The sequence below is a fragment of the Micropterus salmoides genome, unplaced genomic scaffold (assembly GCF_014851395.1).
Source record: "Micropterus salmoides isolate LMB-PRFRI ecotype aquatic unplaced genomic scaffold, ASM1485139v1 Ms_hic_scaffold_5, whole genome shotgun sequence".
Lineage (NCBI taxonomy): Eukaryota > Metazoa > Chordata > Actinopteri > Centrarchiformes > Centrarchidae > Micropterus > Micropterus salmoides.
The window spans coordinates 2,894,455-2,916,005 of NW_024044237.1; the positions used below are offsets into that span (position 1 = coordinate 2,894,455).

Genomic DNA, 21,551 nt, shown 5'->3' on the forward strand with positions numbered 1-21,551 from the left:
ACACACACACACACACATTCTGACGCAGGCTCCCTGATGGGGCCCACCAGTTTTTTTATGCGTTGTGGGATCCACCCTTTCCAGTGGTCCTACACTGCTGTAAAAAACAACATTAGATCTAAAAAAAAATCTCAATCATTAATATCACTTCAATTTGACAAATTTCAAAAGTTTTGTCAAAAAAGGTATTTGGCCCTTTGTGGGGGCCGTTTCTAGGATTGCTGACTTGTGGGGTCCGCCCACATACACACATACATACCAAGTTTTTATATGTTAATGGGGCCCAAGGTCACTATCTGCAGCTGCTGACACCAGCCTTTATTATTACTCCCAGTTTCCTTATTTTGGACTAAAATAGTTATTTTTGTAATGAGTAATTATGTATACATGTGAAACTTTCCATCTGCCTTTACAGATTACAAGACATACGGCTTCAAAGACAGTTTTATGACAAAACTGAAATGACCAATTTTATTGTAATGACAGTTTATGCCACACAGTTGTCAGTCAATAAACTTTTTATGAAATGATTAAAACAAATTATTAATTTAATGTCTAGAGGTCTGTACAATCTGCACTCAATGTTTGAACAACATCAGCCTGAACTTTTATGTAAACCCAACAGTTTATATGTTTCATTGGACTGCATCCATAATATCATGTTAACACTAGGTTCTCTTTCCAATGAAGCCTCAAATTTTGAAATCATGATACAGAGATATTTAAAGAAATGAAAAATCCTTTGAAATATTTAACATATGCCCACACACTTTCAGTGTTCAGGCCCTAAAATAAATAAAAAAATGTATTAAAATAAATAAGAAAACCTCAATATCCATCCATCCTCTGGTCAACATCCATCCATCCTCTGGTCAACATCCATCCATCCTCTGGTCAACATCCATCCATCCATCCATCCATCCATCCATCAACATCCATCCATCCATCCATCCATCCATCCTCTGGTCAACATCCATCCATCCATCCATCCATCCTCTGGTCAACATCCATCCATCCATCCATCCATCCTCTGGTCAACATCCATCCATCCATCCATCCATCCTCTGGTCAACATCCATCCATCCATCCATCCATCCATCTGGTCATCATCCATCCATCCATCCATCCTCTGGTCAACATCCATCCATCCATCCACCCACCATCTGGTCAACATCCATCCATCCATCCATCCATCATCTGGTCAACATCCATCCATCCATCCATCATCTGGTCAACATCCATCCATCCATCCATCCATCATCTGGTCAACATCCATCCAACATCTATTCAAGATCCATCCATCCATCCGGTCAACATCCATCCATCCATCATCTACCCTACATCCATCAAACATCAATCATCTATCCTACATCCATTCATCTCTCGAACATCCATCCTACATCCATCAAATAAAAAATAAAATTAAATAAGATCTGTGAAATGTGTATATTTGTTGGCCACTGGACAGCCATAAAACCTGAGCAAACCCCTACAACAACAACAACAACAACAACAACAACAAGGTTACAACAGAACACAACCAAAGACAAAACATTTTAAGATCCTACCTCTAATGTTTTGGTTTTACCTCAGTTCCATTAGGTGCTTTCACACTAGACTTTTCTTCTCAGGGCTGTAATGCGATTTTTAACATAATATTTAACTGCTTTCCAGTCTCTGTTTCTGAGAGCTTGAGGTTCTGCAGTAATACAGCGCTGACACTCTTCTTTACCAGGAACTTGATTCCTTACAATAAATCTCCTCAAATGTGTGTCCACTGCAGCACACTCGTCTGGGGTCCAGCTTCTTTTGATGGCTGTTTGTTTTCCTATGTAGGCAAAAACACAAAACATTGTAGGTTTTCTTTTATAAAGAAATTTTAATCTTACTTAACCCTGTAAGACCCACTGTTTCAGAATTACAACAATTGTGGTTATTTCCCAAAACCCCTTTTGTCTTTTTTGTTTATACAACTACATCAATATGATCTGTGGGTCCTACATTTTATTCCCACCATGTAATTGGATCCAGGATTTGTATACAAAGCCCACCCCCCTTAAGTCAAGAAGTGACACATCCTACAACTTTCTGATCAAGCAACATCCCTTTGATTTACTGGACTGGATTCATCTTGAAGTAAGTAAAATGCTTGGAATATGTTTTTCTGTGTTTATTACAGTGTCTAGAACAAGGACATGTACAGTAAATGTTGAAAATATGCCCTACATTTTGTTTAGAGCTTGTTTTATAAATGTTGCGATATTACAATGTTGGATGAGAGTGGCAGTCATAATTGCCCTGTATTTAAGAGGAACATCTAGCCTGGTTAAAACCAGACCATTCTCAGTTGTAACTGAGTTATGGTCTGGCAAAGCGTCATAGACAAATCATTTCCAGAGGGGCGTCTCCAACGGACGTCGCGGGTAGGCCTAAAACCAATCAGAGCGATGAAGGAGATGACGTATGCAGAGCGGCGGCCGGCAGAGAAACATCTCCGAGTGTTGTTCTTTGCTCGGTTTTTAACAAAAAGGAAACGTTCAAACCGCTTAAAACAGACGGGATAGCTGATCCGAACGAGTTATGTTCGACGGCGGCATCCATCTTTGTAATGTAGGCTACAAAATCTGCTTCAAAATCCCAGCGCTGTCGTCATCGTGTAAAGCCCGCCCCAACGTTTCTGATTGGTGCCGCGATTTCGGTGGATTGGAAATGGACTTGAATGCGCTCTTTGCCAGACTAACTTTCAGAGCAAATCTAAATTTGCCAGAAGTTGTCTGGGTTTTCCCAGGCTAAGGAACATCTTGAGGGGAACTTAAATGAAAATGTAAACAACAAATTATACAGGATTTAAACATTATACCCTTTAGCTTTATATCGGATTACATATTCTATACTGTATTAGAGACTAAAGTTGAAAGATATATTGCCATATCTAAACATTATAATTTGCTATCACATTCTGCAGGACTTTCTAACAAAGAAATTCTGTTTGTGCAAATCTGCCTTTTCTTAGTCTACTGATAAACAAAATGTTCTTATCAATTTATAGTCAAAGAGCTTATTATCATTAGGCCTATAACCTTTATTTAACCAGGTCTGTCCCATTGAGATCCAAGATCTCTTTTGCAAGAGACACCTGGCCACTCCTCCAAGTTGTGCGGGATGCTCCTGGTGCTTTGTTCTGACACAGGTGTAAATGTTCATCACTGTTAGTTTTTGTTGTAAACTGGACGCTGAATGCATTCCAGTAAGGATTACAATCACAGTCTACTATAGGTGAGCCATTAGGGTATAGCGTGACCGGTGAGATGTGTGAATAGGCTGCTTCAGTCCAAAGTGTGAACATGTCATAATGAGGCATGTGTGCTATTTGTATATACAATGGAAATTTGTTTCAATTTTATCTTTTCCATTTCAGAATGCCACCAGCAAGGAGAAATCCTCGGTACAATGTGCACAATGTAATTGCCATCATCCAAAACGGAGAAAGTGATGTGGACATAGATTTTGACGACACTGATGCGAGTGATGAAGAATCAGATAATGATGTCTCTGTGGACAAAGAAAACCAAGAACCTACCAATTGTCCAGCTAATGTGAATATTGAACCCGGGCAATCAAAGAAATACATCATGCCACATGACAGACATCACTGATTTTTCTGGTCAAGCTCTCACAGTTGATGTCACCTCCCTCCACACACCACTGCAATACTTCCAAAAGTTTTTGTCAGAAGATTTGGTTCAAGCTCTGGCAACAAATACGAATGAGTATAGCATTCAAAATGATGAAAGATCAGTCAACACTAATACAAAAGAAATACAGGCAGCATTGGGCATGTACCTGAGGATGGAACATTACATTTTGTAAACAATTTAACCGTGCCAGAGACTGAAAAGAGGGACAAACTCTGGAAACTCAGACCACAGCTTGATTCACTCAGAGAAAACTGCCTGCAGGTGGTACCAGAAGAGCACATTCCATGGACAAGATGATGATACCCTTCAACGGGAAGTTCAGCAGCATCAAGAAGTATATGCAAGGTAATCTATGCTCATGGGGCTTTAAAGTATGGGTGAAAGCTGGAATCTCTAGCATGATGCTTGACTTTGATGTTTACCAAGGGAGCAACAATGATGTACGAGTCAAATCTAAACTTGGATTGTCAGTGATGTTGTAATGAAGCTTGCCTCCACATTTCCAAAGGGTCAACACAAGAAGATCTAGGCAGACAACTACTTCACCTCCGTTCCACTGGTAGTGAAGCTCCTTGAGCAAGGAATCCATTATGTGGGAACAGCCAGGCAAGTGCATCTCCCCAACTGTAATCTTTACATGTGAAGAGCTTGAAGAAGAAGGGCAGAGGAAGCTTTGACCACAGAGTGGAGGGGAAACAACATCTGTGCTGTCAAATGGTACGACAACAGGGCGGTGACACTTCGCTGGACCAGAACCTGTTCAGGAGATTCAACACTGGGACAAAGCCGCCAAAACCTACATTGACGTTAGAAAGGCTTCCATTGTGGGCATCTACAATAAATACATGGGAGGTGTGGATTTGTTGGACTCATTTACAGCAAAACACAAGTATGCACTGAAATCCTGGTGGTGGTACATGTACATCTTCTGGCACACAATCACCCTTGCTGTGGTCAACGCCTGGCTCCTCTACAAGCAGCACAGCCTATGCTCTCAGGATGCCAAAGGAGATACTGAATATGAGAAAGTTCCAAGCACAGCTGGCTTCCTCTCTCATTACGGTAATGATCTATTTGTGCTATTTACCTTGTTTGTGATAAATCAGACTGGAATTTGAGATGTACATAAATTGATACATTTATATTCTAATCTGGCGGACACAACACTGAAAACGCCAAAGAGAGGACGGCCATCTTCAATCAACAAGAGCCCAGAGACAGGAGCCCTCTGAATAGTGGAAAGAGACCACACATGGATGATGGAAGTCCAAAGGCTCCCTCTTCTAAAAAGTCACGCAAACCACCGCCCATGGATGCGCGCATGGACCAAACTGGACGTTTCCCCCTGAAGACAAAGAGAGGACACTGCAGACATTGCAGTAAAGGGTACACCAATACCCAATGCAGTAAGTGTGATGTCCGCCTCTGTTTTTCAGAGGACAGGAACTGTTTCTGGGATTACCACTATAAGTAAAGGTGGACTTCACACTGAGCACATAGATTTCAGTGGAGAGCGAAAGAACACTGCAGACATTGCACTGTTAACAATGTAAATAAATAAAGATCTTATTTGTTGGAATAAACAACTCTTCATAATAACATGACTGAGATTATTATTCATTTTATACACTGGTTTGGTAAAAACAAAAACACTGCAAATTAATCCTTAATTATGCAGCTTGATGGGCACCTCTTCGGACCTGACGTGCTGCCCAGCTACGCAAACGCAGCTACGTGGATGTACTCTCTTGTAATTGGCCAGAGTGATCACAAGTCTCCGGATGTTTTGGTCTCGTTGCTGAAAGAGTGCATGAAGCGGTGGAAAAACCCCTGTGCTGCCAGCTTCTCCAAGCCCCGTGCTCCCTCTTTTGCCAAAACCACCATGAGAACGACCGACAACTGGCTGAAGGAAGAGCTGCAACGGGTGAACGAAAGGCAGAAAGCAACGGAGGAGTGCCTGCTCAGATGCATTCCGTTTAGTATTGCTTTTTAACTTTATTTATAGTTAACGGTTTTGATTGCATTCTTTTTTCTTTGTGTGTTGCTGACGGCATTACATTATAATTCTGGAAAAGAAACTGCAACAGGATGCTTTTACCCTACACTCGAGTATAAACACACACTCTCTCACTTAAAGCAATTTTATTCTTTTTTGCATTTCACAAAATAATAATAATAATACTAAAAACAATAATGATAATATTTTCTATTTATAAGGCACTTTTAAAAGGTCATTTAATAAAGTCAGCTGCATGTGGAGGCTTAATGAGACTTGGATGAAGGAACACTAACAGTTAGGAGGTATTTAAGGTGATTATAGGTTGTTCGAGTTTTTCAACTGGTCACTGTACACCTCCGTTGTTGGAGGAAATGCAAGCATTTTTCCTGAGTAAGTCCATAAAGTGTAAAGATTTTTTTTTTTTTTTTAAATACAACAGACTTCTTATTGATATAAAGGTGATAATGCCAGTCTTTCCCCAACCCTACAACCTGCGACAATGCAGGCTCACAAGGTCTGTTCCTGCAACAGCTTCTTTCAAGTCACTGTCAGGCTTGTGGCACCGGACAGTAAGGAGGGACAGACATATTTCAAGTGTTGAGTCAAGGAAGCAAAGTAAAAGCCCTAAAAAATAAATGAGCAGCTCTGGCCCAAAAGAGAGTGCAAGCCCCAAAGCTTACCTCTCTTTTTTGCAGACACACTCCGGTTTTGGACTTGTGATGTGGAGGGACATTCTTGCAGGGATGACATGCTGACCTCATCTTCTGACCCCTCTTCTCTTGGCATACTGACATCTGGACAAAGAAATAACTTTATTGTAGTATACACTACATGAAATATGTAATAGCCGTCAGTGCAGTGGTTGTGTTATTTTATAAAATAATTTAGTATATTCAATTCAATTTTCTATTCAGTTTATTTATATAGCGCTGATTCACAACAGATGTCGTCTCAAGGCACTTAATAAGAAGTCAGTATATGGGATTTGTGTCTCTTAAAGAGAGACAGTTTATTTCATCCCGTCTCCTATAGTCCTAAATTCTTTTCAAGTGACTAGTGACGTGAAAATATTAGTTGTCATGTTAGCCCAGGGATGGGCAACTCCAGTCCTCAAGGGCCACTATTCTGCAGGTCTGAAATGTTTCCCTGCTTCAACACACCTGATTCAAATTAAATAGATCAAACAGCTTGTTGCCAAGCTCTGCACAATGAATCAGGTGTGTTGCAGCAGGGAAACATCTAAAACCTAAAGGATAGTGGCCCTCAAGCAGTATATTTCCTCATATAGTGTATGGACGACAGACCGTCCCACGCAGTCCACTAGTGCTGAAGTAGCTGTGCGCCGAAAAGATTGTATGTCGGACAATATAAGATGAACTGATTTCATCAGACAGAAAGCGACTGTTGTTATATTACAAGTAGAATTAACGACAAGGCTGTATGAGTTTATTAGATGTCATCTAACCCGATGGCATATGCGTTTGAGCCAGTGATGAGGAGGAGGGTTGAGAGACCCGTTTTTGGTTGAGGGAGCTGCAGCGGCTCCGGACGGAGATGACAGTGAGGAGAGGGTCGGCAACCCTTTGCAGTGCAAGTGCGGTCACTGCGATCAACCGTGGAGTCTGTTTGCTGCCATGAAGCAGACTTGGATAATGTGCTCAGGGAATTGTCCTGCATCACCTAATCGCGCACATTCCAGATGTTCTGTAGTGACAGGGACGTGTTGGAGTAGCTGTGCTATCCCTGTATGAAGTCTGTGCCGAGAGATTAGAGCAACCTATAAGCAATAGGTGGGTTCCCGCTAACCTCAAAGTTAATGCTACTTGTAATTTCAGGCAGTACTGACGCAGTGTTAAGTTTTAAAACTGGGGTTGTGTTTGACTGATTGTGCAGCCTCTGCATCATACAGGTCTCCTGACAGAGTTGCAGGAGAAAGAGGTGGGTGGGACAAAGAAGGGAGGTGGAGTTGTTGATGTTGAAATTTTTGCCACGTGCTGTGTGAAATGCACGAAAGGTAAGAATTGCGTTCAAGCTCACCGGTTGCAGACACTCCCCGGTTTTGACTTTGTGATGTGGAGGTACATTCTTGCGTGGATGACATGCTGACCTCATCGTCTGACCCATCATCTCTTAGCATACTGACATCTGGAGAGGGAAATAACTTAATACAATACACAAAATATCTAAAACGGATCATTTAAAAATCAATTTAGGAACATCGTATACACATACCTTCAATGTCCTCTGCTAAAGGTCCCTCCATGTCAATGGTCTCTAAAATGGTAATTGATAAAAAATTGAGTTTGGAAAGCTGAAACTATGGGCAATCTGCAAGAGTATACAACAGTAGCATTATCTCTCATCCCGTCACCATTACTGCCCTGTTTTACATGGTAAATAGTTGTTTTCGGAATGCGGAAGACTAAATGTCATATATTGTGCCTTCAAGAATATAAAGTTAATTACCATTCACATCGACTTGTATTTCATCGAGGCTCTTTCCTTTGTAATCTCCTAGGCGTCCTTGTTCCATTGCCAGGAGGACTTTACTTACTTTGGCTAATTGGAGGGTGCTTTCTGGGAGCCTGTAGTGTTTCCTGTGAACAGCGATATTATGACCAAGGAAGTCTGCCAACTGGTCGAGCTCAGTGGTTTTGAGGTTCAGAACAGTAGACAGGGTAGCAATATGTTTCCTCAGTTGAATTGATGTTAGCGCTTGAGGATTTTTTATGTCAGCACATTCACTGACAAATTGCCTAATGCAGTCACAAGCCCTGAGGTAATGGGCAGATTGTGGCAATGCAAACAGATATTCATTGTCCTTTAGCACCCCACATTCTTCTCTGCTCTCAGTAAGAGCATCAAGTGATTCTCTCATTAATGGGGTTAGAAGAACAGGAACCTTCCTTCCTCTTTTTCCAACAATTGCTATTCGCACAAAATGCCTGCAGAGCTTCTGCTCAAGCGCTGTGAGGGCCAAATTTACATCTCCCTGTTCCTCTGATGTGTCCTTCGATAAGTATGCAGACAGGCGCATTCGGGACACTTCACCTGCTCTCCGCCGATTAAAAAGCATAACTTGAGTCAGTGTTACTTTTGCAAGTTCCTTCCAATTTGTGGATGAATGATGTTCTTTTAAATCTTTGAGATGTTGCTGCTGTTTTTCTTCTAGATAGCAATGTAGCCTTTGGATATCTTGTGTAAGAGGTAAAAGTTGCGGTGCATTCCATTTGGCCCGGTTAAGCTGGGTTAATGCCTGGCCTGCAATATCAAACCTCCAACTCTCTAAATACAACTGTGCGAACTCCTCAGCATCTTTTATGGTTTCTTTATCTTTCTTTTTCAGTCCTTCGGACTTGATAAACATAGCCAACGAATGCAGGCTGTGTCCTACCTTGCGTGCAAGAGAGGGACATTGGTATATGCCACTTTCCTCACTGAATCCAGATAGGTTCTTTGCAGCTCTGACAACCTGGGAGTACTGTTCAGGTTTGATGAGTTCTTGAATGGTCTTCACATGTGTGATTTTTTTAGCTTCCAATAAAAGCCTGCCAAGTTCTCTCAGTTTTTGGCGTATATACTGGTGTTGACTCACTATCTTCTCATTCTTTTTGAACAACCTGAACCCATAATTGAGGATGCAGTTGTCTCCTTTAATTGCAACTGCAATCTTGTCCTGACTCATTACACTCAAGAACTTCCAATACGCGTCTGTATATTCCGATGGAGAAGGTTCAGCGAAAGCACACAATGCCTGAACTCTATTTTTACCTGGTTTAGTACTTTCGGGTTTGAAGCTGCAGACCTTGAAATGCCGCCACATTGCTCTTCTTGAGAACAACCCATAGCAGTGAATGCAATGTGCAAATTTATGTCCCTCTGATTTTTTTCCCGGTTGTTTACATGGGATTAGTTTTCCTTTTTGTGTTTCCAAAACATGACTGTTGTGCTCAAAGTTTCCCTTATTTCGTATGTAGTCCAATTGTAGTTTTCTTTCCTTTGAGTTTTTTGGAAAACTGAATGCTTTCGCAACATCCGATTCATCTTGGTGTTTACGCCACAAGTGTCTTGACATTTTCTGGACAAACTTCCTGCAATAAAAACAGAAATGTTTCTTGTTATAGCTTCTGGATCCATCATCTTTCTTTAAAGTTGGACTGACAATGATATACTGCTCTTCTTCCAGGGGCACTGAAACATTGTTTTCAGAATATGTTGCGATTTCCTTTTCATTCCCATCAACTCTGCTATTTGGAAATCTTCGTGCGGGATCATGACATCTTTCCAAAAGTCTTCTCTGGCTAAAGTCAAATTGGCTATGACTAGAGGATTCACTTCTACTCTCCCTGGGCTTAGACTTGCTCTGTCTGGAGGACTCGCTTCCACTTCCACTCTCCCTGGGCTTAGACTTGCTCTGTCTGGAGGACTCGCTTCCACTTCCACTCTCCCTGGGCTTAGACTTGCTCTGACCGGAGGACTCGCTTCCACTCTCTCTGGAGGATCTACTTCCACTCTCCCTGGGCTTAGACTTGCTCTGACCGGAGGACTCGCTTCCACTCTCTCTGGAGGATCTACTTCCACTCTCCCTGGGCTTAGACTTGCTCTGACCGGAGGACTCGCTTCCACTTCCACTCTCCCTGGGCTTAGACTTGCTCTGTCTGGAGGACTTGCTTCCACTTCCACTCTCCCTGGGCTTAGACTTGCTCTGTCTGGAGGACTTGCTTCCACTTCCACTCTCCCTGGGCTTAGACTTGCTCTGTCTGGAGGACTCGCTTCCACTCTCTCTGGAGGATCTACTTCCACTCTCTCTGGGCTTAAACTTGCTCTGACTGGATGATGCACCTTTGTTCTTTTTTTCCTTTTCCAGGGTTAATTCCATACTGCTATCACTTTCTGTGCTTTCATCCATGGGATTTGGAATATACTCATCTTCGCTACCTGAGATTGAGTCATCCGATTCCATGAGATTTATCTGAATCTTTAAAAACAAACACACATCTGTTAATAACTATTTTTGCAACATTAAATATAAAAAACCTGAGGATACTGATTGAACAGGCTCAGGATACTAAATGAAGAAAAATCTGTATGGACCATTTTCAGTACAAGTAAATTTACAAATTAGAAGAATCCCCATCAGACTCACTAGCAAGAGCAACAGACATTTTCACAATCGTAACCCCCCCCCCCCAAAAAAAAAGACTTACGGGACGGCAAGACCTTCTTCTCAGTTTCTGTGAATCCCTTTCAGACTTAAAAGGAGTCTCCTCTGCGCTGTCACTACTTGAATCATAGAGACTGTGGGTAAAATCTTGTACTCTATCCATCTGCAAAAAGGGAGACATGGAGATATTTTGCTGTATGATTGCTGTATTTTTTTATTGATAGGGAGACCATTCAGAGGTTGTCAGGTGAGCTAGACACCTATGAAAATTATTGACCAATATTACCCCTCCATCCACCTGCTGAGGCCCATGTCCAAACTGCCTTCCAGGTGGAGTAAACGTTGACAAAATTATTAAAAAAAGAGTAACGTTTCAGTTTTCATGCATTTGATTGTTAAATTTAATGACTTCACAGCAAATGATTCATCATAATGATATAGTGTCATTCCTGTAGACATGGAACTACTCAAGAGAGAGGGAGAGATTAGTCAATAATTTAATCAGTCAGAAAAGAGAGAGAGTTGAGCTTCTCTAATAAATGATTACTGATTGATTGTTGGTGATCTCTATTTAATTGATAATTAATGCACCAGGCGAGGACGAGGACTCGACCGGATTTTGGCAACAGAGACCGGCCCTACCGGGGTTTGTCCCGGTATGCTGGCTGACCAGTAGCCTACATCACTGGGCACGTTGTATCTTTTTTTTTTTTTTTTTTTTAAAGCACACACCTGCAGGTGTTTATGCCAATCCAATAGATTCAATTTCAAATGAGTCCATTTAAATTCAGATTTTAAAAGCAATTGTTCAAAACAATCGATTCAGGTTCAAAGTAAATGATTCCCATTCAAATATAAAATTCAAATTCGCTTACTAGTGGCAAAAAATTTATCACATAAACAAGTTAATTATATTGTTAAAATGTGTTTTGGGGCTTACCAGAATGCTTTTTGTGCGTCTCAGTGGTGGAACAAGTTCATCATCCGATTGATTGTTGGAATGGTTGCTTGGAGAAGCCTCATCACAAGTTTCTTTCACAACAGTTTCATCTGAATCGTACAAATGATCTGAAACATCTGGGCCAATATCATTCTGCCCTATAATAACATCCAGGTGTGGGGTGGGAGGTTCGTTTTCCATACCATCCTCATCAGTTTCATCACTATCTGGATAATCAACCAGTGAAAATCCTTGGACAGTAAATACCTAAAAATAAACAAAAATTCATTAAGTATGGAATTAGAAAGGTTGGCCAATAAAAAATTGTAATAAATTACAACCCAATAAAGGTCACCTGACTACTTTAAAGCCCCGTGAGCATTGGTCCATGGTCCAATTGACCATTACTGGGGTTTTCAGTGCATCAAATCAAAATATTTAACATCAAAATTCAAATCAAAAAGATGCTTTAAAACATCTAACAGCTCAGACACAGTATACAATTACGAATGTTAAAATCACAGTTGAGGTCATGTCAGGTGTTGCCACAGTGCATTAAAAACAATTACCGTAAGAACTGGACGGAAGGGCCCCACATGGGTCAGACTACAGACATACGAGTGTGTAAAGGAGCGACTTGAGAAACAAATGTATTTGGAAGATGGAAGGACCCCATAAGAACATGACTGGAAACATGCCGGTGTGTGTGACATTACCTGGCCTTTAACAGCCAATATAAAGCCACATAAGCATTGGTCCACTTTAGTAATAGAACACCACCACATACATGTCAGCATAGATGAATGTGTTTGAATGTACTTTTACCTGTGTGCAGGTCTGATCTGGGTTAGGTCTATCGTTAAGCATCTGAGGAACAGGGCTGGTCTCATTCTCTTCTGCTGCAGCAGGAGTCTGAAGGCCTTTCACCTGAAATAGACAGACAAGAAGAGACTCAGAACTGTATGAAGAGACATTCACAGGCTAATAAGGTCATCTAATGGTGAAACAGCACTGAACTTTAACTGAGAGCATGGACTAAAAAGCAGCTCACGTCTATTCCAAGAGTTTGCAGTGGATCAAATCAAAATATTGCTTTAAAACATCTAACAGCTCAGACACAGTATACAATTACGAATGTTAAAATCACAGTTGAGGTCATGTCAGGTGTTGCCACAGTGCATTAAAAACAATTACCGTAAGAACTGGACGGAAGGGCCCCACATGGGTCAGACTACAGACATACGAGTGTGTAAAGGAGCGACTTGAGAAACAAATGTATTTGGAAGATGGAAGGACCCCATAAGAACATGACTGGAAACATGCCGGTGTGTGTGACATTACCTGGCCTTTAACAGCCAATATAAAGCCACATAAGCATTGGTCCACTTTAGTAATAGAACACCACCACATACATGTCAGCATAGATGAATGTGTTTGAATGTACTTTTACCTGTGTGCAGGTCTGATCTGGGTTAGGTCTATCGTTAAGCATCTGAGGAACAGGGCTGGTCTCATTCTCTTCTGCTGCAGCAGGAGTCTGAAGGCCTTTCACCTGAAATAGACAGACAAGAAGAGACTCAGAACTGTATGAAGAGACATTCACAGGCTAATAAGGTCATCTAATGGTGAAACAGCACTGAACTTTAACTGAGAGCATGGACTAAAAAGCAGCTCACGTCTATTCCAAGAGTTTGCAGTGGATCAAATCAAAATATTGCTTTAAAACATCTAACAGCTCAGACACAGTATACAATTACGAATGTTAAAATCACAGTTGAGGTCATGTCAGGTGTTGCCACAGTGCATTAAAAACAATTACCGTAAGAACTGGACGGAAGGGCCCCACATGATAGGGTTAGGATAGGGTCATGGATACATGTCAGCATAGATGAATGTGTTTGAATGTACTTTTACCTGTGTGCAGGTCTGATCTGGGTTAGGTCTATCATTCAGCATCTGAGGAACAGGGCTAGTCTCATTCTCTTCTGCTGCGGCTGGAGCTTGGGTTTTTTTCAACTGGATTGCAGATAAAGAAGAACTCATTTTAACACACATCACAGATCAAAGATTAAATGCATTTCCATAGACAGTCAAGAGTAATATTGGAAACATGGTTAATTTTGGAGAAATACAAAATTTTCTTTTGCAACAAAAAAATTTAAAAAAAGAAATCTCTATACTTAATCTAACCAACTCACCTTACAGCGCCAAGGCCATTTTGAATCACCATAGTTGTAATCAATTTCATCTCCTATTTCTATTTTCTTCAGAGAAAAAAGGCACAAATGTGGTTTGTTGTCAACTATGATTTTTTTCATAACGCAATTTGGATTTTGGTGGTTGTCATTGACCAATCTTCCGAGAGATAAATCTTCTTCAGATGCATCCAGGCTGAAAAGTATCAAAAAAATGGTAATAGTTTTACATCTTTTTAAAAGTTTTATTGAAAGAGTTATTTTCAAAAGAATTTAAGAGTATTTTTGCTTAACTCATTCATCAAGTATTAAACCTTTGTTTCAGGGTTAACTCGTAATTTCTCTAAATCAATACAAAACATCCATCTTTCAATGTTTACCATAAGTGATGATTCTGCCACTGAAAGTCAAAGAGAAATGTGCTTTCAATCTCTGAGTATTTTCTTGACTTGCATTCCTCCTGTGTGAGGAGTTTACCCCTGTACTCCAACACGAAGTCCCCGGGTTCAATGGGTTGTGTGGCAAACACTCCTCTTCCTACAATAATATAATAATTAAACATTTCATTCTGGCTCAAAAACAGATACTACAGTATTTTCAAAGTGAGGTTGATGTTCTTGCGTCTAGTCAGTGTATTACCTGCAGACAATGCTCAGCACTCTCCCAGTTGTGATACACACTCTACAGGTAAAGTGCTTTTTTGATCAGACTTTGTGGACATAAAATGTTTTTGATGCAGACCCATCCACATCAATGCATCATTGAGGTCCTGTCTATGCTCTGTTTGGTTCCCTTAAAGGAGTCATGACCTGTAATTTTCACTTTTCCACGAGAATCAATAGCCGCGTTTCCACTGTCGGGCCAGTGCGAGCCAGGGCTTTAAACTGGGCCGAGCCGGGCTAATGGCCTCGGGCCAGGAGCACCGGGCTCAAAACCAGCTGTTGCGTTTCCACTGTCTGGCCAGAAGCTCCACAGCGCTTCACTAAAACACGCTAGGGGTGAACTAGCACAGCCCGGCTCTGGCCCGACAGTGGAAACACGGCTATTGTATGTTATGATTGCCTAACGATTATACACTGGCCGGGAAGCCGATATTTAAAAGTGAAGCGTTTGTTTACCCCTGGGTTCGTCAACCAGCCCACGTGCACGCGCACTCAAATACGAGATTTTAATTTCTGCCCCGACTTGACGTCAAGACGGGGCAGGAAATACCATATATGGACACCGCAGACCTATGCTGCAGGAAGCCCGCCCTGCCCCTCTCCCCCTCATATTCAGTCGCGAAAGATGCAGAAACGTAGTGCACACGTGAGTTGCTCTGTTGTTGACTGCCAGAATCAACATGTAACTTAAATGTGTTTTCTCTCCCAAGAACGGACCAAGCTGTCAGGGACCAGTGGATTAAATTCATTTTTAATGACGCGGTTCCTACAACCCTTCCCACTGGCTTAACGTTAGGTGTCTGTGCTAATCATTTTACACCGGAATCGTTCACAAATTTGAATGTCCAAAAAACCACAACGTGAAACAAGGCAAAAACACCACATGATAGCAAACGTTGATCTCAATAACAACTGTAAGCTGATAAAAAAAAGTAGACTACATCTCCGTTAATGTAATCTACATTAAATAAAAGGTATAATGAATGTCTCAGTCAAAATGATTGTTTTTACCATTCAGAGACATCTTGATGTAGACGTCCTTCCATCGACTCTACATCTTCCCTTTCCAGCTCAGATTCAGAGTCTGGCTCGTGCATGTACGGTTGAATTCCGTAGGTCGCGGCCAGGTCGGTTTCATTCACAACTTGCGCCATGATGTCATTTTGGAATGATATGCTGAAGTTACCTGCGGTGTCAACCCCCCTCCTTCCTGCCACCAATCAACGCGCCCCTTTGCATTATTAAAATGACCATCCATGACAGCCAAAATATCACATCAGATCTCGCGAGACAATAATGCCTTCAGAAATAAGGGTCAGAGGAGCTCTCCACTTTTCTTTTTTAGAAGGGCCTGAAAGGCTATAATAGAGCGTGGGTATCCAAGGTAATACTAAGTTATGACTCCTTTAAACTGAGAGTGCCGTGTACCATTTAGTGCAGGTAACACCAGTGAAGCGTAAGAACATCATGCAACTCAGACTTTTGACATAGACAGACAGATGTACTATACTGATCCAAAACTGGAAAAATACATTGTAGCTGCAGCAAGGCATGAAACTAAATATTAAATAGCAATATAAAAAACGGAAAGTATTCCTGATTTACAAAATAAATATAGGACACAGAAAAGCAATATAACAAACGTATATACAACAAATAGAGAGACTAGTTAAATAATGTATTGTGCAAATGAGCTTTAAAGACCCACTCCGATGATAATCATGTTTTTCGTGTTGTTAACATGTTCTTGTGGCATTTTTCTAAAGCTAGAGGACATATCTTTAGAAAATTAAGCTCAAAATTGCATTTTTGAGTATTTCTGCATTCAAATGGCTGTGAACCAATGGCAGTCACTAAAAGGCAGCCTAAAACAGACTGGAGTTGTGATGTAATAACTCTGGGGGGGCCACAAGCTCCTGCCCCACTCCGCTCAGGTTCTGAGGAGTAGAGAAGACAATGGCGGATCAACACCTGTGTGCTGTAGTGGGTTGCAGTGCAAAGAAGAGAGATATTGGTATTAGCTTTCATAATTTACCGCAGCGCTGGCTCCGCCCACAACGCAGAGGCTAATTGCTAATGAGCACAGCTGGGACACTCAAGCAGAAGATTACTAACTTTGTCAGGCGGGGAAATTATATTGCCAGATGCCTAGCATGCAACTTAGCCAAGTCTACCCAACGAACTAGCCATGACTGGTGGGGAGGATGAAGCTGCTGCCGGGAGCTTTGAATCTCAGGTGGCTATATGCATCGTTGTTGTACGGGGCTGTACATTGCTCCATTTACACTTGGTCACATAAATGTGTCGGATATAAATCCGATTTTCAACTCCTGCACTATATACTGATTTAATGGAGTTAAGATATGTGCTGCATTTTATTGATCGTCAGCTAAAATGTCAACATCAAAGAGAGAGTGGCAACAGCGCTGGTAAGATCATCTCGTTTCTTTACTTTTAATGAAGATGATTGTGTGTTAAGCATCTGCGACTTACTTTCACTTTGATTTGCGATAGTTTGCAAGTTGGCTTGATGAATAGATGCTCAGCTGCGCCGTGTTGCAGTAGCGTCGTCATATCTAGCTATAACATGACGTATAGCCTATAATAACACGTTCTCACACGTTTATTTTTGTGCATTTTTGGGAGGAGTAACATTTACATATGTGGTTTCAACAACCAGATGCACATACACTTGTCCGATCACAGAAAACATATGAAGTGAAGTGTAAACAGCCCCCGAGTGGTGGTATGCCAGCGAGCTTTGCTTGGCATAATTTAAAATGGTTGGTCGCAGAGTAAACGGTCACGACAATACTCTTCTTCTGTTGTTTGTTTACACTATGCACAAAACACAGGTAGCCTAGATCGCGCAGTAGGGTGTTTCATTCATGTTAGCTGACGACACCTTGTGTCCCCGACAGGAAAATACCCAGCTGCGTGTTCTGTGAATGTAGGCGCGGTGTCAATTTAGAACACATAGGAATTGCGCCAAAATATAACGATATTCGAAAATGCTTTTTTATGATCGAATTTCGCACGCAGTTCCGACTATTCGAAGATCGCGACTCATCCCTAACATCAACAATAATACTTTTTTGCTTTTGAAATGCACAAGTTGTGTCAAGGAATCTTCTGCAACTTACCTTTGTAACGGTCAATGAATCTCGGCATAAACCCATCCTTGTCAGTGCAAGACAGAATGTATGTCTTTGCATCGTCTATAGGCTTTTTCCTCCTCCTCCTTGTGGACATAATGGTTCTGTGAAAATAATTGTAATTCGTACTTAGTCAAGGCAAATCTCACAAAAAGGTTTTTGAAAAATAGCAAGTCACAAAAAAAATCTATTATGTAAAATAAATAAATAAACAGACATTCATACAAACACATAGACGCTGCAACAACTGTGTACTGAGCTTTGCTATTGCAAGATGCACATTGTTTAACATCAAACACGGGCTAATGAAATATGCAAATTCTGAAATGAGCACACTGAAAGCTGACCGAGCCTGTTGAAGTTAACTTGTTAGATGATAACCATGTTGTGCTGCACAGACACTCCGTAATCAATTTAAACTAGGGATGTCAAACTTAACTTCTGGTACAGCAGCATGGCGGCGTTGCCACATGACCATTGACTGACATATGCAGCATCACATCCTTCCTCATACATAAGCGCATGGATGGTTATGGGGGGGTCCAGGGTAGGCCGGTACCACCAGGATGGTGAAAACTTCCCTTAGAAGTATTGAGTCTAAACAAGCAAAGGTTTCACATCTTGCTACATTTGTTGATCAGTTGATCAGTCACAGTGATGCTCTGAAATTTAAGAATGTGTTTTTATTTGTTAAAAATGTGGGTCAATGACGTGACGCCTAAATTTTCTGTTCGACTGCATTTTTTCAGGCAAAAATGGGTTTAAATGCCTAAAAGGATACTGCATATTTGTAGTACCTCTCCCGTGTATGTACAACTTTTCAAAAACCTTTGTTTATTTGTTATTTTTTTGTTATTTAAAGTGTCAAAACATCATGTGGTGCGTAGGTTCGGCCATAACTTCTGTTTTGAAAACATCTTTGATATTGATTATTATTGAGTGACTCCAACACGGCACCGTAGCTTCAGTCCTGCGTTAGCTTCTGGCTAACCTCCATCAGCGAGTCCTGCCCGGTCTTGCTCACAATTCACAACCGATTCCACCTTTAACGACAGGACTTCACTGCACCCTGTCTCTGCCCCGCTGTCATGTCCGTGGTGACGTTATTAGGTTAAGCCAACTGCTAATAGTAATATTATGTCGCTAACGTTAGCTACATGGCAGCTAAACGAGGTAGCAAACATCACGATATAACGCCAAAATATGAACTCACCATAAAAACCTCACAATTCACAACCGATTCCACCTTTAACGACAGGACTTCACTGCACCCTGTCTCTGCCCCGCTGTCATGTCCGTGGTGACGTTATTAGGTTAAGCCAACTGCTAATAGTAATATTATGTCGCTAACGTTAGCTACATTGCAGCTAAACGAGGTAGCAAACATCACGATATAACGCCAAAATAAACTCACCATAAAAACCATGCCTAGCTTACCTGTTGCATGAAGAGGTCGGTATTTGTAAAAATATTCAGATGTCCAACCACTCCGTCTTCTTCTGTCTTCAATCTTCTATCCTTGAAGTCTTCTTCTTCGTCTACTTCTTCTTCTTGTGCAATTTCCGCAGTTTTCCTTACATTCGCGGCTGATTGTACAGTGCAGTAATTTCATTGGCCAAAGGTTTCAGATTCCCGCGGTGTGTATTCGATTTCGCGGGAAGTGTATATCCTGACTTCCGGTACAAAAAGGCTGGACGATACACACCTTCACACACATACCCACTTTTTGCTACCTTACGGGCCACTTTTTAGAAATGAAAAAAAAAGCAATGGTAGCATCAGGGGAAGCTGCTGAGCTCATTTTAATTGAAATCGGAGTGGGGCCCACCATTTTGGGCCCCACTCCGATTTTGGAACTCCTTAGGTGGATGTGCTCCCACCGATGGGAACCCACACCGACGCAAATGTTAGTACACACACACACACACACAGACACACACACACACACAGAGACACACACACACACACACACAGAGACACACACACACAGAGACACACACACACAGAGACACACACACAGAGACAAATGCACAACCATACACTAAAACATACATATTTGCTGTGTCCATGTAGGTTTGTAACTAAATATTTTAAGAAATTTCACTGCTTAACAGGCTTACAGCTTTTGGGTAGGTGGTGAAACTGTGACTTGAGTCACATGGTTAGACACCTGAGCTAGAACAGAGTTTTAACTGTTGACTGCTGTTGATGTTCTGACATGTTTGTATAAAAGTTAAGACTGAATAAAAGAAAAAAGAAAATGTACAGCTGAAGTAATTTTTTTTTTTGTAGTTTTAACTTGTAAATTTCATTAGCTTGTGGGTTATACACAAGCATATTTTTTTAGTACCATTGGATCAAAATAATGAAGTATGGAGAAACAAAAAATGTGCGAGTGTTAAACAATATTTTTAAGCATAGTGCACTTAAAAAAATTAAGTTACTTACCTTTAAATGTTTAAGTTTGATTAGATTGTAACTTTTAAAAAATCTTACTCAAACATTTAAAGGTAAGTAACTTAATATTTTCAGTTAGATTTTTTAAAAGTTACAATCTAATCAAACTTAAACATTTAAAGGTAAGTAACTTAATTTTTTTAAGTTTGATTAGATTGTAACTTTTAAAAAAATCTAACTTAAAAATATTAAGTTACTTTCCTCAAAAGTTATTATGTAATCAGTTTCTACAAAAGTTTTGAGTACTATGAACTTATTGGGGTTTACAGTGTGGGAATACAGTCGTAGTCATACAATGGCTTGTTGCAGGTCAGGGATGTAACCGTATTCCTTTGTGGATTTCACTGAGTATGCACTCCACCTCTGAGACTTTCTATTCCATAGCCTTGTATAGCTGGAGAAAATATTCACGCAATAGCTTGAATCACACCAATGATTTTTTTTTTTTTGTAAAATTCAGTCCTGGTGGTAACATCCTAAAGGGGGGAGCCGCCCATTTTAAGAATTTAAATATGTGGGTCCTGTGCCCCAGGACAGTATTTGTGAACACGCACTACTCCTGAAGTTAGAAATCAGAGAAAGCTCCAATCTGTGATGTAATTTAGATGTAAAATCTGGGGCTGCTTTACGCACAATCAACAGGTCCCATAAAACATTTGTTTGTACAATTACACCCTTATGAGGTTTTAAGTTCAGATAATCTAGCAATGCTAGAATATAAACCTGATTTGGGTGTAAGAGCGCCCACAGGCATTTTATAGACTCGTAAAGTCAGAGCTCTGTTCACTGTCTATGGAGCCGCCCCAGGTTTTACATTAAAGTTACACCAATAGAAGGTTTTCTCTCTGATTTCTAACTTTAGGAGTGGTGCGTGTTCCCAAATACTGACTGAACTGTCTTGAGGCAGGAGCAACATGTGAATTCTTAAAATAGATGATTCCCTTTTAACAGTTAACCAACATCACTAAAGTTTACTCACCTGTCAAGAAAAGACAACAATAACTAATTCTTCTACCCTACTGGCACAGGACAAAGGATTTTAAAAAGATATTGTATACTAACCTATTTACAGGTTTCTTCATAAAGCTGGGAAAAGAAAAGGGGTTCTCAAAAAGGAATTATTGAAGTTGTACTCATCCGGTATGCACCAACAGTGCATTTCCAGTCAGACATTGTCGAAACGCATTGCAAAGTGGTCTTCATCTAGAAAATCATAGACTATTGTCTGGAATCTATGCCTGGAAATGCTGTACAGCTGGTATTTACTGGAGGCTTCAGTAA

At 40.8% G+C, this 21,551-nt stretch overlaps 1 protein-coding gene and 1 long non-coding RNA gene across 2 annotated transcripts; one reads left to right on the plus strand and one right to left on the minus strand.

Annotated features, from left to right (window-relative positions):
- Positions 1–1,329: 1,329 nt before the first annotated feature.
- LOC119889407 lies at positions 1,330–19,682 on the minus strand. The gene is made up of 14 exons (XM_038700336.1): positions 19,251–19,682; positions 17,802–17,917; positions 14,377–14,533; positions 14,000–14,192; positions 13,716–13,817; positions 13,252–13,353; positions 12,627–12,728; positions 11,802–12,068; positions 10,905–11,024; positions 8,164–10,675; positions 7,930–7,971; positions 7,735–7,842; positions 6,378–6,491; positions 1,330–1,828 (listed from the first exon to the last, which is right to left on the minus strand). The coding sequence occupies exons 2-14, from the start codon at positions 17,908–17,910 to the stop codon at positions 1,614–1,616; spliced, it is 4,143 nt and encodes a 1,380-aa protein (XP_038556264.1). The 5' UTR covers positions 17,911–17,917; positions 19,251–19,682; the 3' UTR covers positions 1,330–1,613.
- LOC119889408 lies at positions 1,824–5,297 on the plus strand. The gene is made up of 2 exons (XR_005442049.1): positions 1,824–4,043; positions 4,207–5,297. It is a non-coding gene; the product is annotated as an uncharacterized LOC119889408 (long non-coding RNA).
- Positions 19,683–21,551: the final 1,869 nt, after the last annotated feature.